The sequence below is a fragment of the Molossus molossus genome, unplaced genomic scaffold, assembly GCF_014108415.1.
Source record: "Molossus molossus isolate mMolMol1 unplaced genomic scaffold, mMolMol1.p scaffold_m16_p_18, whole genome shotgun sequence".
In the NCBI taxonomy this organism is placed as follows: Eukaryota; Metazoa; Chordata; class Mammalia; order Chiroptera; family Molossidae; genus Molossus; species Molossus molossus.
Window position 1 is genome coordinate 24870827 of NW_023425353.1, and position 14099 is coordinate 24884925.

General features: G+C 42.2%; 1 protein-coding gene across 28 annotated transcripts in view; it reads left to right on the top strand.

Moving 5' to 3' along the window:
- SETD5 (SET domain containing 5) overlaps positions 1 to 12960 on the top strand; it is an 83437-nt gene extending 70477 nt beyond the window's left edge. For 10 of the 28 annotated variants that reach the window (XM_036267391.1, XM_036267393.1, XM_036267386.1 and 7 more), the window contains 6 exons: positions 2423 to 2479; positions 4377 to 4847; positions 7523 to 7818; positions 9551 to 9684; positions 10154 to 10242; positions 10489 to 12960. In XM_036267391.1, the coding sequence (XP_036123284.1) occupies positions 2423 to 2479; positions 4377 to 4847; positions 7523 to 7818; positions 9551 to 9684; positions 10154 to 10242; positions 10489 to 11097 (1656 nt within the window). In that variant the 3' untranslated portion in view covers positions 11098 to 12960. The remainder of the gene's footprint in view (positions 1 to 2422; positions 2480 to 4376; positions 4848 to 7522; positions 7819 to 9550; positions 9685 to 10153; positions 10243 to 10488) is intronic. The other 18 variants (XM_036267372.1, XM_036267379.1, XM_036267370.1 and 15 more) reach the window with 2 other exon arrangements.
- Positions 12961 to 14099: the final 1139 nt, after the last annotated feature.

Sequence of the window (14099 nt, forward strand, 5' to 3'; positions counted from 1 at the left end):
AAAATCTTTCCTGTGGTATTCTTTTTAACCAGATAGTAAAGCAGCTAAGTTGACTTGATCTAATTGCGATTGACTTTTTCAATTAGCAACTGGGGTTCTATAAGTAAAATTTCATGAGAAGACATTCTCCCTGATAGGCATTATATTATAGGAATAGGGATTCATACTATGTCATTGCAGGTATTAGTATAATTACGTGTGAAAGTAGAAGGTAAATCACCTTCACAAACAGCCAAGTTTAGTACTCAGTGCATTTCCTATCCCTTGTAGCATTTTGGATAAGTGTAAAACAGTATGAAAGTGTAAGATGTTACATGGTTTTTTGTCAATCCTCACCCGAGGATACTTTTTCCATTGATTTTTAGAGAGAGTGGAAGGGAGGGAGGGCGGGGGAGAGAGGGAAAGAGACACATAGATTGGTTGCCTCCCATGCACACCCTGACTAGGGCCAGGAATCAAACCTGCAACCCTTCAGTGTATGGGCCAGAGTTCTAACCACAGGGTGACACTGGCCAGGACCATATATATACTTTTAATCAAAGATTCTTTTATTGATACACAGTCTAAGCATAATGTTAGAATACCAGAAGGGAGAAAATAATATATTAAATGGTCCATCCCTTCAATGTATGTTTCTACTTTTTTAATCTCAAGATTTAACTGAGGAAATTTAGCCTTTCTAATCAATTAAAAAACAAACTTCACCATCCTGACCATCCTTATCATTCTAATTGCCATACTTTTTCCTATTTTCTAGTATAAGGAGATCTGGGGAGTCTTATTTCCATCTAAGACTGAGACACAGAGAAATATCCAAAAGGTGTCACAAATAAAGATCAGCTTGGTTGGAGGAAGAATGTTTTTGAAAGGAAAAATTAACATTACAGGAGAAAAGTGAGAAATCTCTCCAACTCCCAAGGGAAGGAGTTAAGGAGACACCTAGTGGAAGAGAACAAAATCATAAGGAAGGGGAAGCATCAAGAAAAGATACTGAAAACAACATTGAAAAGACACAATTAATTAATTAATTAGACCCTCCTTTCCACCAGAATGACCCTTCTCTTACTGCTTTGTAATCCATCCCCCACTATCCATCTCACACTCTCTACCCACCCCACCAAATAAAATTAACAGCCAGTAAGTACCCAGCTCTGCTGAAACAGCCTCATTTCCCCTACCACAAACACAGTTGTCCATAGTTTACAACATTAGGAACTTCCCCAGCCCTTAACCTTACCCCTGGCACCCTGGTCACAACTACCACCATTAGTCTTACCACTTTTTACCATTCAGATCTTTCCATCAGAGTTCACTGCCCAGTTCTGTTTGATATGGGAGTGATGCCTCAGGTGAAATCCCTAAGGGTAAACCTGTTCAGACACACGGATTCAAAGTATACACACATGCTTTTTTTCCCCTTTGTTCCCAAAAATACAGTGGATTTTAACATCAGAAAATGTTGGTAGGCGTGGTCAGATCCAATTAAGTTATGCCAAGAACCATCTTAGTCTATGATCTAGGTCCATCAGTCATATTTTCTATAATTGTCATTCAAGAGGAACTGGCCGTCTCCCTAGCCCTGTCTTCTGCCAGCATGCTAAGTGGTTTCCCTGGATAATGGTGATGGGCCTGAGTCACTTAGGAGAATGAGGAAATGTAACGCTCAGGAGGGGTTGTGGGGTGAAGAAAAAAGGTTCCCCTAAGGAGGAATAAGTGGTCGGGTGCCCAGTAACAATTACTATAGGTTGCTAAACTCTCATCTAACGTAGAAAGAAATATACAGTGTACCCTTGAACAACATGGGGGTTAGAGGCACCAACATCCTGCTCATTCGAAAATTCATGTATAGCTTTTGACTCCCCAAAAACTTTACTGATAGCCTACTGTTTACTGGAAGTCTTACTGATAACATAAACAATCAATTAATACATATTTTGTATGTTATATGTATTATATATTATATTCTTACAGTAAAATAAGCTACAGGAAAAAAATTTTAAGACAATCATAAGGAAGAGAAAGTAACATTTACAGTGGTGTGTACATATTTATTGGGGGAAAAAATCCATGTATAAGTGGCCCTACACAATTCAAACCAGTGTTGTTCAAGGGTCAACTGTAATAGTGTGAAATTTCACCTCTTTCCTGATATCTGCTTGAGATGTTTACTTATAGCATGAAACATTATAACTAGTTTATTCTTAAATGCTTTCAAAGGCACCAGGAAGCATTTTAATAAGTCATTCTGTTCATTGAGATGAATTCTGCAGTTAAACATTTCCCCTGTGCATTCTTGTCCCCCACCCCCATCCCCCAGAAAAATTGTGGCTAACTATCTATGCTTGCTTTTACTTTATTTTTTGTTTTGTTTTGCTTCTTGACTTCAAGTAGATGAATAACAAGATGCTTTTCCCTCCTCTAGAACATATCCTCCCCTGAGAGTTACCCTGCGAATAGGCCCGAGTCCCTGTCACCCGAGGTAGTTATCACACCATCTCAATCACACTTGGAGGCTGAGAGTGAGTGTGCATGAGTGTGTGGGAAGGGCTGGGGTATCCGAGCTAATGGGGTGATGGGCTGGAGGGTGGCCTACTGGTCACTGTAAGTTGAATGAATTTTCACATGTATGACTGGTTACTCAGAACTCTCAATATAGGTGGAGGAAAATAAAGTAGTTATGTGTGTGTGGTGGGGTTCGTTTTTGTTGTTGTTGTTTGGGGGAGGGAGTGACTAAAGAGGTCTTTTTAAAGAAGAATAGTATCTAGAAGTAAAGTTTAAAGGAAGCTGAAGATGTAGGAGCCTTGTTAAAGAAAGTAATAATGTACATTAAATAAGAAAAGTTGAATCAAAAGTTGGTAGGAGCTATCTTTTGATAATTATTATCTTAGACTGATAAAAGAGCAACTTATTGGACAAGTTAGGCAATGATTTATGCTTTGTTTCTGGGTTAATCTGAGAGCTCTGTTTAACTGTATGTTTTGGGTTTTGGTTGGTAGGTTGAGAGGCTTCTTTAAAACGGAGTCGAGCCTCTTGGCTTTCTACATTTTTGTAGCTCCTTAATAAGGTACACAAGGAAACTATGTCAGCCCACAGCTTCTGTGATAGGCCTCCGTTCTGCATTGATTGGGATACAAGTGATACCTATTAGGGTATCAATTGAGTGCTTTGCTCAGAAACCGTGCTGCTGTGGAGATGTGAAATTGCGATTTTAGTGCTAGCATTTCTTGACTATTAGAAGATTTGGACAGAAGTAGTAATGATTAATTCTATGAATCCACATGGAGTCTTTTTCCTCTTGAAGAGAACAGAATAGTCTCTCTTTTAGAAATGAACTGAACTGTTAACCCCCTCCTTCTAATAAAAAACTAGTATTAAACACAGTTACAGTTGACCAGATTCTGAATCAGTAGGACTTTATAGATCAATGTGAAGCTGAGAAAGGTTGTATTGTAGTGTATCAGAGGTTTTCTGGGTGGTTTTGCTGTCTTACAAGGAAAGTACAGTGTTCTCTCCTCAGGTGCTAAGGTTCTACGATAGCATAATTTAGAGAGTGACATGATATGGTATCTGGGTTTCTGGAACCATTCTTTCTAGAGTTAGCTATTTGACCTAGTGGTGGAAAATCTTGGTGTGAGGAGGTAATAACCAAATAGTAGATGGGGTTTATTTTTGTTACATTTCAGATACTCTGCAGTGATGGGCATTAGTGATGTTGTGGTATGTTGACATACATTAGAGGATAAAGAAAGAAGAATTGAGTGGCCAGAAGGTTTTATGAGAAACGTATCTATTTAATAGTGAAAGTGAGTGAAGAACTGGTTGGTTGATGTCTTTGATGCCATTCTCCTTTACTGAAGCAGTACCTTAAATACTTGACTTTCCATCTACTTTCTACTTTCTTTCGACTTTTCCCTCCTTCCACCTTCCATCAATATTAACTTAGAAACAAGTAACACTGGAAGCCAGTTATCTTAAGACACCAGCTGGTCTCACTTCTGTAGCATACATGGGGCTCAAGTAAATCTCAAATGATACTGCCAATCCCTTAATGTAGTGCAAGATAATTCAGCAGACCTGATGAAAGGCTAAGCAGGCAAAGTAGTCACATTTGGCCAATTACCTAAATCTGATTTTTCCAGTATTCTCCAGAAAGACTTGAAAGTAATTTGGGAAAGGTGGGGGTTGTTTAGAGATCTGGCCTGTATACACTGTTGCTACATGGGACTCTTACAGATGTTAATGGAATTCTCTCTTCTGCTTCCATCCCTCTTGTCTTTGCTGTTCACCTATGCCCCTCCTGCCTCCCTTCTTTTCCGCCCTTTGACTTTTTTTCCTCCTCCCCTACCCCATGTCTCCATTGATTTTTATTCTTTCAGCTGTGTCACCGAAAAGACCTGGACTTGACAAAAGTAGGCTACCTTGACTCCAACACTAACAGCTGTGCTGACAGACCTTCCCTGATCAACTCGGGTCCTTCTGACCTGGCTCCTCATCCCTCCATCGGGCCCACCTCTGAGACTGGCTTTCCCAGCAGGAGTGGGGATGGACATCAGACCCTCGTGAGAAACTCGGACCAGGCATTTCGGACAGAGTTTAACTTAATGTATGCCTATTCCCCATTGAACGCTATGCCTCGAGCAGATGGATTATATCGAGGGTCTCCCCTCGTAGGGGATAGGAAACCTTTACATTTGGACGGGGGATATTGTTCCCCTGCAGAAGGGTTTTCCAGCAGATATGAACATGGTTTTATGAAAGACGTCTCTCGTGGATCCATGTCACCTGGTGGTGAAAGGGCTTGTGAAGGAGTCCCATCTGCCCCCCAGAACCCACCACAGAGGAAAAAGGTAAGTTTTACATGGTACAGGCCCTTTTGAAGAGCACTAACAATAGATATTTACGAAGTTGCCTCTTATGTGTTCAGCACTGTTCTCAGTGTGAGGAAACCAAAGAGAAATAAGACATGGTCTCTGCCAAGTCCAGTAAAAGGCTATTTTAACACAATTTGATGGATGTTATAAATTATCAGCAAATTTAAATGCCTATCATGTATGTGCCATATACATGGTAGGCAGTTCAAAGAATAGAGCTTTAGAAAAGAATATCATTAATTACTTGTATTATTTAGCACTTCCCATGTTCTAGGCACTATTAAGCTCTTCTTATGCTGTTAATCCTCAAAATGATCCTGTAAGGTAGGTAATTTCCTGCTCTGCAGATGAGGAAACTAAGGCAAGTTGAGTAACTTGCCCATGGTCACACAGCTAGTAAATGGAAGAACCCGACACTACCCCACGTCCTTATGATTCTAGATTGCATGCTCTTATTGCCACCATGCTATATTGCCTCCTAGGTTCTGCCCTAATGGAGCTTATAGCATGTGAAACTGAGCTTGGCAGATAATTATATTAATAAGTAATTAATTATAACGGGGATGGATGCTCTAAAGGAGCTGTTCAGATATGGTGAGAACATCTTAACGGGAGCCTGGCCTAGTCAGATATGTGGAAGATGCTTTAAAAAAAAGCAAACAAGAGGCTCTTGGCCAATTTGTGAAGGGTGGTGGAATGAGAGGTGACAGGTCACTGATTGAGTTGATCTCAGACATTAAGTAGGAATCAATCAGCCAACAAATGAGGGTGAGGATGTTATAGAAGAGGGAACAGAACAGGTAATTATGTGAGACTTCATTGGATGGGCAGCAGGGATGCGATGTGATTGCAAACACTTGAATGTTGCTATGGTGTCAGAAGAAGGGTGAGGAGCATAAGGAGGAGAATAAATAGAGATGGGCAGGGCCAGGCCATTGAGAGCTTGTTTAATGGATTGGGACCTGGCTTTTAAGCAATGCCTGTTCTAGAAATTACAGAGCCAAAAATCTGCTTTTTATATCAGTGGTTTTCAGCTAGGGGCATTTGGATATGCATGGGAGTATTTAAGGGTTGGCACAGCAACTTTTATTTATTGAGCAGGGCTAGAGAAGCTAAAATGTTCTGTGTGTGACACTCTCACATAATTGCAAAATATCTGTAGTACTCTTGGTAAAATGTAGCCTAGTGGCTTTTCACATTCACATTACATTACAATAAAATACATTACCAAAAATCATTACTATTAACTCCTTTCCATGATTGTGTATGAAAAATGTGTGTCTAAAATTGTCATTTTGAGTTTTGTTATGTTTTACTTTTGTACAAAAAATGAGAGCCCTAAGAGGATAGAAGAAGGAAACACTAGCAGATAATTTGGAAAAAAAACAGCAATGGATTGGAACAGCATTGACCATCAGGAGCAAAAGTGGAAATAGTCTTTGGATTTTTGGTTTCATTTACTATGTGCAAAAGTGATTGAAATCATTATTTATTTCAGAACTACTGATGAGCACCTACAATTGTCCAAGTTTTGTGCTGGATGTGAAAGATTAAAAAAACAAATAAATTTTGTCTTTGCCCTGGTAGAACATACACTTTAGTGGGGAAACACGTAACAAGCAAGACATTATAACAGGCTGCCAACAATGTAAGCACAATTCACTGTAACAGCACAGAGCAGGTGGGGCAGGAAGATGGTTTTGTTGTGGCAGTTGGAAAGAATGAGGCAGATGAGTAGGTAGCTGGAAGAAATTTCCAAATGTGTATAGGTTTATTAGAGCTGCTTGATAAAATAAAAAATCATTTCCCTTCTCCTTTTACACTAGTTTCTCTATGTGTAAGACAGAAACACTAATGAATTTTTGGGTGTGGCTTGGAAAATTAAGCATGTGTAAGAACCCTGAAGAATCACCTTTTTCTTTTGTGTTTTTTTTTGTGTTTTGTTTTTCTTTCTCTGTCTCTCTCTGGTGTGTGTGTGTGTTAAACAGCTATCTCTGGGGATTTCTAGAGAGAGAAAAGGCTATCAGAATCACCCAGGAGGCTTTTTCAAACTACATAAACTCCCAACTCTCTACCCTCCCTTTTCTAGGAGTTACCATTGTTGCAGATAACTATGATAGTGTACACTTCTGCCTGGCCGGTATGGCTCAATGGTTGAGCGATGACCCATGCACCAAAAGGTTGCTGGTTTAATTCCCGGTCAGGGCACATGCCCAGGTTGTGCCAGATCTCCAGTGAGGGGCATGCAGGAGGCGGCCAGTTGACATTCTCTCTCATCAGTGTTTCTATCTCTCCTCCTTCCTTCCTTTCTAAAAAAATCAATAAAGAAAAAAAAAATAGATAGTGTATACTTCTGTTATCAGGTAGCTGTAATCTTGCAGGTCTTTCTAAAGGCAGGAAAAAGATTGAATTCTAGTGAACCCCAGTCTTCAAAAATGTCATCTCCTGGTGTCTACTCTTCTCCTTACCAATTTCTGATTGATGTACAAATGTAGCTGTGCTCAGATCTGTCTCGCACCTGAAAAAATTTTCCAGTGTTGGTGCCTGCTTTGTTCACATGGCATGCTAATGGTTAAATAAGGCTCCATCTTTCCCCATTACTACTGATCCACTGACAATGCCTAGAGTCCTATTTCTTATTTCCTTTCTAGGTATCCCTGCTGGAGTACCGCAAGCGGAAACAGGAAGCCAAGGAGAATTCTGTTGGTGGAGGGGATTCTGCACAGAGCAAAAGCAAGTCTGCAGGAGCTGGGCAAGGCAGCAGTAACTCACTTTCTGACACTGGTGCCCATGGTGTGCAGGGATCCTCAGCCCGAACCCCATCTTCCCCTCACAAAAAGTTCTCCCCATCTCATTCCTCTCTGTCCCATTTGGAGGCGGTAAGCCCATCCGATTCCAGAGGCACTTCATCTCACTGCAGACCTCAAGAGAATATCAGCAGTAGGTGGTAAGTTGGTATTTGATGCTTTAATAATTAAATGGATCGTTCCCAGTTTTAACCTGTAATGTGTGGGAACACTTATCTGAGAAAGCCAGACATCAGTGCACTCTATCCTGTTCAGCTGATTAAATAATGTCAGTCAGAACCCCTCAACCTTACAGAAGCAAATAATTGCCTCCAGTCTTGTGGAACACCACTTTAGACTGCATACAGTTGTGGACCCAGTTGAGCTATAGTATTTGCTGGCATTAACACTGCCTCTTCTGTTCTCTCATTTCATATGAAAAGTAAGTCAGGCCCTGGCCAGTTTGACCCAATGGTTAGAACGTCAGCCCTCAGACCAAAGAGTCGAGCATTTGATTCTGGTCAAGGGCACATACCTTGGTTACAGTTCATCCGCAGCCCTGGTCGGGGTCATGTGGGAGGCAGCCAGTTATGTGCCTCTCTCACATCAGTGTTTCTCCCTCCCTCTCTCTCTGAAGATAAATGGAAAAATACCCTCAGGTGAGGTGTTTTTTTGTTTGTTTGTTTGTTTTTTAAGTCAGGCGTTCAGCTCAGTTCCACTTAAATTGACAGTAGATGTCTCAATTCCACACAGCTACCATATACAGAGAGAAGATGTATTCTGAAAGGACTTGTCTGGCTTAGGGGAAATCACAGATGATAATACTAGTGGAAAGTACTGAGGTTCAAATGAGGGAAATAGAGGATGAGGCAGTTTAGAGGGCTTAAATGAATAATGTTTATTAATCTATGAAACATTGTATTAAACTACCATGTGCCAGGCATATGACTTCACAGAAGAGAAAACTTAGCATTTTGAAATAGGGGTTAAGCACACTCCCCGTCTCAGGAGGATGCCCACACCTTTCCATTCCAAGTGCATTATTACCTCTGCCTTTCTCTCTCCAAGGGCCCTTCTTTTGCCTCTGTAACTTGTTCCCTGAGCCTATTTCTTCCTTGGCTCACTTTTACTACCTCTGCAACTTTCTAAATAAACTTTCTCTTATAATTTGGGAGAGGGGTGGAAATGGGGGTTAAAAAAAGTAAACATCTTGCCTGGCCAGTGTGGGTCAGTGAACTGAGAGGTCCCAGTCCGATTTCCAGTCAAGGCACATGCCCAAGTTGCAGGCTCCATTCCCATGCAGGAGGCAGCTGATCAGTGTTTCTCATATTAATGTTTCTATTTCTCTCTCCCTCTCTCTCTCCAAAAAAATCAATAAAAACATTTTTTAATAAGTAGACATCTTTAAATTTACTTTTTTCTTGACTGCTTTTTTTTTTAAGTGTTTTTTCTTTTGTGCCTGACATAATTTGAAGCAGAGAAAATACCTTGTTTTATTTTATTATTTTTTTATCCTCACCCGAGGGCATTTTTCCATTTTTTGTTCAGATAGAGTGGGAGGGAGGGAGAGAGAAACATCGACATGAAAGGGACACATCGAGTGGCTGCCACCTGCATGACCCAACCAGGGCCGAGGGCAAACTCTAACCAAGGTACATGCCCTTAGCAGGAACCAAACCCGCATCTCTCCAGACTGCAGGCCAACGCTCTAACCGCTGAGCCAAACCGGCCAGGGCAAAAATACCTTGTTTTAAATTGGTTCTGAAGAAAATAATGTCTAAGATGTTTGTTTTTAAGAGACTATGTTGTACAACCTTTGTCAGAGATTTAGTTGTTCCAGACTCTTGACTCTGAGATCCTGAAGCATTAACTTGCACCCTGTTGCCTGCATAGGATGGTTCCCACGTCAGTAGAACGACTCCGAGAAGGAGGGAGCATCCCCAAAGTCCTCCGAAGCAGTGTGAGGGTGGCCCAAAAAGGAGAGCCTTCTCCCACATGGGAGAGTAACATCACAGAGAAAGACTCAGGTAAGCCTATAGCCTTGTGCTGCCAGCCAAGTTCAGTGACATGTGAGCCAGGCTCCACATTATTTCATAACAAATGATAGGCTGAGGTTAGTCAGCTTATGTGGTTGGGCTTCATTGTATGCAAGGTTCCAGCTTAAATTTGCTTCTCCTCTTTTAGGCCACAGCATTTTTAAGATCTAGTATTGCTTGTTTTCTATCTGCTCTTTTTTCCTTAAAGGATACCTTTTTGTAACTCATCTGTCCAATGGCCTGGAAATGTACCTTGTTGATGAGAAAGGAGACAGGAATCAGATCAGGCATTTAAGAGATAGCCCATAATTAACCACTCCTTTTGCCCTTCTGATATACTGTGCACCTGATTTGTCAGAAAAAGAGCAGCATGGGTTAGGGAAGTCATTGATGATTAGAATAAACATGGCTATTTCTCACTTATTCTAAGAAGCCAAGTTGGCTTTGTATTACATTCCAGACCCTGCAGATGGAGAAGGCCCAGAGACACTGAGCTCAGCACTCTCGAAAGGAGCGACCGTTTACAGCCCTTCCAGATACAGCTACCAGGTGAGATGAGAAATTGTTTGTCTCGGTGTAGGGGTGTATTCTGAGTTCCAAATGTTTTGAGATGCCAAGTTGCATATAGTTTCAGCAGCCTTAGAAAAATAAATTGATAAGAGATAGCCATTTTACTGTCTTTAGTATTCTGAAAAGAACAAATGGTTAAGAAGAAAAAGTAGGGTGTTTTAAATATTTACAGATATAAATGGGACTTTTTCACCTTGTTATGCTTTTCTTCCCGACTTTTTCTAGCTCCTGCAGTGTGATAGTCCACGGACAGAATCACAAAGCCTCCTTCAACAAAGTTCCTCCCCCTTTCGAGGACATCCTACCCAATCTCCAGGATACAGTTATCGAACTACTGCACTGAGACCTGGAAACCCCCCTTCCCACGGTTCTTCAGAATCCTCCCTCTCCTCTACATCCTATTCCAGCCCTGCCCACCCTGTGTCCACAGACTCGTTGGCTTCATATACGGGGACACCAGGGTATTATAGCAGCCAGCCACATTCTGGAAACAGCACGGGCAGCAATCTTCCGAGGAGGAGCTGCCCTTCTAGTGCTGCTAGCCCTACCCTGCAGGGCCCCTCAGACTCACCGACCTCAGACTCGGTTTCCCAGTCCAGCACAGGAACTCTGAGTTCCACCTCCTTTCCTCAGAACTCTAGGTCATCATTGCCATCAGACTTACGGACTATCAGTCTGCCCAGTGCTGGGCAGTCCACTGCCTACCAGGCCTCCAGGGTATCAGCGGTTTCCAATTCACAGCACTACCCGCACCGCGGGAGTGGGAGTGTGCACCAGTACCGACTCCAGCCATTGCAAGGGTCGGGAGTCAAGACTCAGACAGGACTTTCCTAGGGCTTCTGGATTTGGGCAAACAGAACTGAATGAGCCCATAGCTGCTTCCTTCCAGCTGCCTCTGGAACCTAGGCCAAGCAGATTGCTGGGGAAGGGGGTACAAGGTGCCAGAGGATTGGGGCTGGTCGACAAGAAACAAGACTTGTGGTCACAACTGGCTCTGGCCTTGGAGAAAAATGTAAATCTTGTCTGAAGCAGAGACTATAAAGAAGTTTCTCCCTGCTGTTAAGGGTACATTGTTGACAAGCAAATGGTGTTTCGGTTAGTAACGGTTCTAAGTGCAATGAGTTGTGTTGAAGCTTCGGTCTCCCATCCTTGCCTGTAGCCCGTAGTCACTTGTGCAGTGAGGACATCTTTTTAAATCAAAAAAAAAAAAAGTTTTCTTTACAAAACAAAACATGAAAAGAGCCAATCTCAAAGCCCCAAGCCATCTGAGTAGCACTAGGGTTTTATGCACTTAAGAAAAAAGGTAGGTTTGTAAATGTTCACCGTAAGACAACCATTCCAAAAGCAGATATCCAGCCAAGATGTGTCCACCAAGAATGTTCCCTACCTTTGTCTTTAAACCACCAAGAAATAGGCAGGGAGAGTGAAGCTTGGAATGTGCTCTAAGGGGTACCTGGCTCTCTTGAAGAAAAGCTTGTGGTCAACTCTTGATTATTCAGGAGCAGATTAACCTAGTAGATTGTCTGAGGCCCCCAGCTGTTACCATCCCACTCCCTTTCCCCAAGCTATTTCACAGCTCAGTAACCCATGGAGTAAGTAGGTAAAGAAAAGAGGAATGATAAGTGAGATAGGCCAGGTGCATTGCTACTTATCAGCTGTTGGCAATAAATTTGATTAGGAAGGATCCCAGGTGGTTTTGGGACTTCTTTGAATTTTATTTTTTCTACTCCCAGTGAATCAGGAGTTGACGATCCCATGAGTAGGACCGCCTCCATGATTGGGGAGCATGCACTCGTGACTGCAGGGTAAGAGTGAAAAGATGTGTGGAGTGGTGCCGACAGGACTGTGATTGTGTGTGGGCGTGTTCCACATTTCTTTAGGGGATGCTTATTTGAGAGTGGAATGGGTGAGACAGTTAGAAAGCCACTCACGCACCTAACACTGTTCTGGATGAGAGACGAGAGCAAACTGGCTTCTCCCCATCAGTGCATTGTGCCTGTTGTACACCCCTGGAGGAGCCTTGGAGCCAGCCCAGGTGGGGTACACAATCTTTTTAAATTCCATACGGTTGCCAGCTTATTTCTTTTACTTGTTTACTGTAATATCTGGCGTGTTTTTATTTATCTAATTTTGTATTCAGTTATAACCATGGTAGGGGTAGCAGATCTATGACAGGTGTAATCCCTGGTGCTGCAGTGGACCTTACTTCTTTTCTTTTGGACAAGATAATACTGTGAGTCTCCCTCCTTCCTCCCCTCCAGTTTGTTTTCTCCTTTTTTTCCCCCCAGCCTGTTGCATCCCCTTCCTTCTACCCTTCCTACAACTATCATATGCACAGTCTTCTCTCTTTGTGTGTGACTGTTACAAATTTCACTTTTTCAAAATTGAAATCAGGTGTTTGCTCAAATGAGGGGAGATTTTTTTTTAATGCTGAGACCTCAGCAGAATACCTTTCTTTTTGTTTCCCCCACAAACCCATCAGTCTGGGAGAGCGTTGGGAGTGGAAATCATGTTGCCTGGGATGCTGGTTTCTTTGTATATTATATAAAACGTATGTAAATGTCTCTCCATTTGGGCTGGGGTTTGCATTCTCTCCTTGGCTGTTAACCGAGGGGAGAGGCCAGCAGGCAGGCAGCCCTCACCCTGCCTGGCACGTGCAGAGACCCCAGTCACTCTGTGTGGGCAGGGTGCTGTCAAGACCAGACCTCTGGGGGGGATGGGGGCGGGGGGTGGGGGGGACTCTTGGAAGGGAAGAAGTATCACTTCTTTCTCAAGTGGAGTGTTTACACCTTGATGTAACATTTGAACTTTCACAAGAGATGTAATAATTTTGATAATAAAATTCTTAACCATAATAATCATAAAGTTGAGAACTTCTTTGTCCAGTTCTGTGACCTTGCCTTGCCATGTTTTCCTAATTATTTCCTTACCTGAAGAGGGCAAGGTGTTGTACCCATGTTCAGGAGGATGTGCTTTTGGTTGAGTAGTTGTGCCCATAATGGGGCCAGGAATATAGTTTGATCTTCCTTCTGCCTTTTATGATGATTAAGGGCAGTTCAGGCTGCAACAGTGGAACTGAACATTGCAAACTGATTTGAACCAGAATAGAATTCCTGACCTTGACCTTATTCATTCAGCAACTATTTTTTGGCCTTTTTCTTTTCTATTAAACAATTACAGCATTGTTTTTGGTGGGGGGTTTATGTGATTAAAATGAGGCATGAGCCCTGGCCGGTTTGTTCAGTGGTTAGAACGTCGGCCCACGGACCGGAGAGGCTTGGGTTTGGTTCTCACTAAGGGCACATACCTCGGTTGCAGTTTGTCCATGGCCCCGGTTGGGGTCGTGTGGGTGGCAACCACTCAAAGTGTCTCTCATCGATGTTTCTCTCTCTCTCTCTTCCTCCCTCTCTCCCTCCTGCTCTATCTCAAGATAAAAATGTCCTTGGGTGAGGATAAAAAAAAGAGGCACGCAGATAAAATCTCTGCTTTTATGTTGCTTACACTCGAGCAGGGTGAGAACTAAACCAATTTATAATTTCAAGTAGTCATTGCCATGATGTATAACAAGGGAGGTTGATGGGGTCACTCTAGATTGGTTGATAAGGGATTGTTTTTGAGGAGGTGACATTTAAGCCGAGACCTCGGTGATAAGGAGGCAGTCAAGGGATGATATGAGTAAAAATAATTAATGGGGGGAAAATATCTGTAACAAAAATAATAAAAAAATAAAATGAATTTTTAAAAATCATTCCTGGGGAGTTAGAACAGTAGGTGCAAAGCTTCTGAGCAAGGCTTGGCTAGGATATAGTGAATGACCAGGGTTGGGAAAGGGGGTG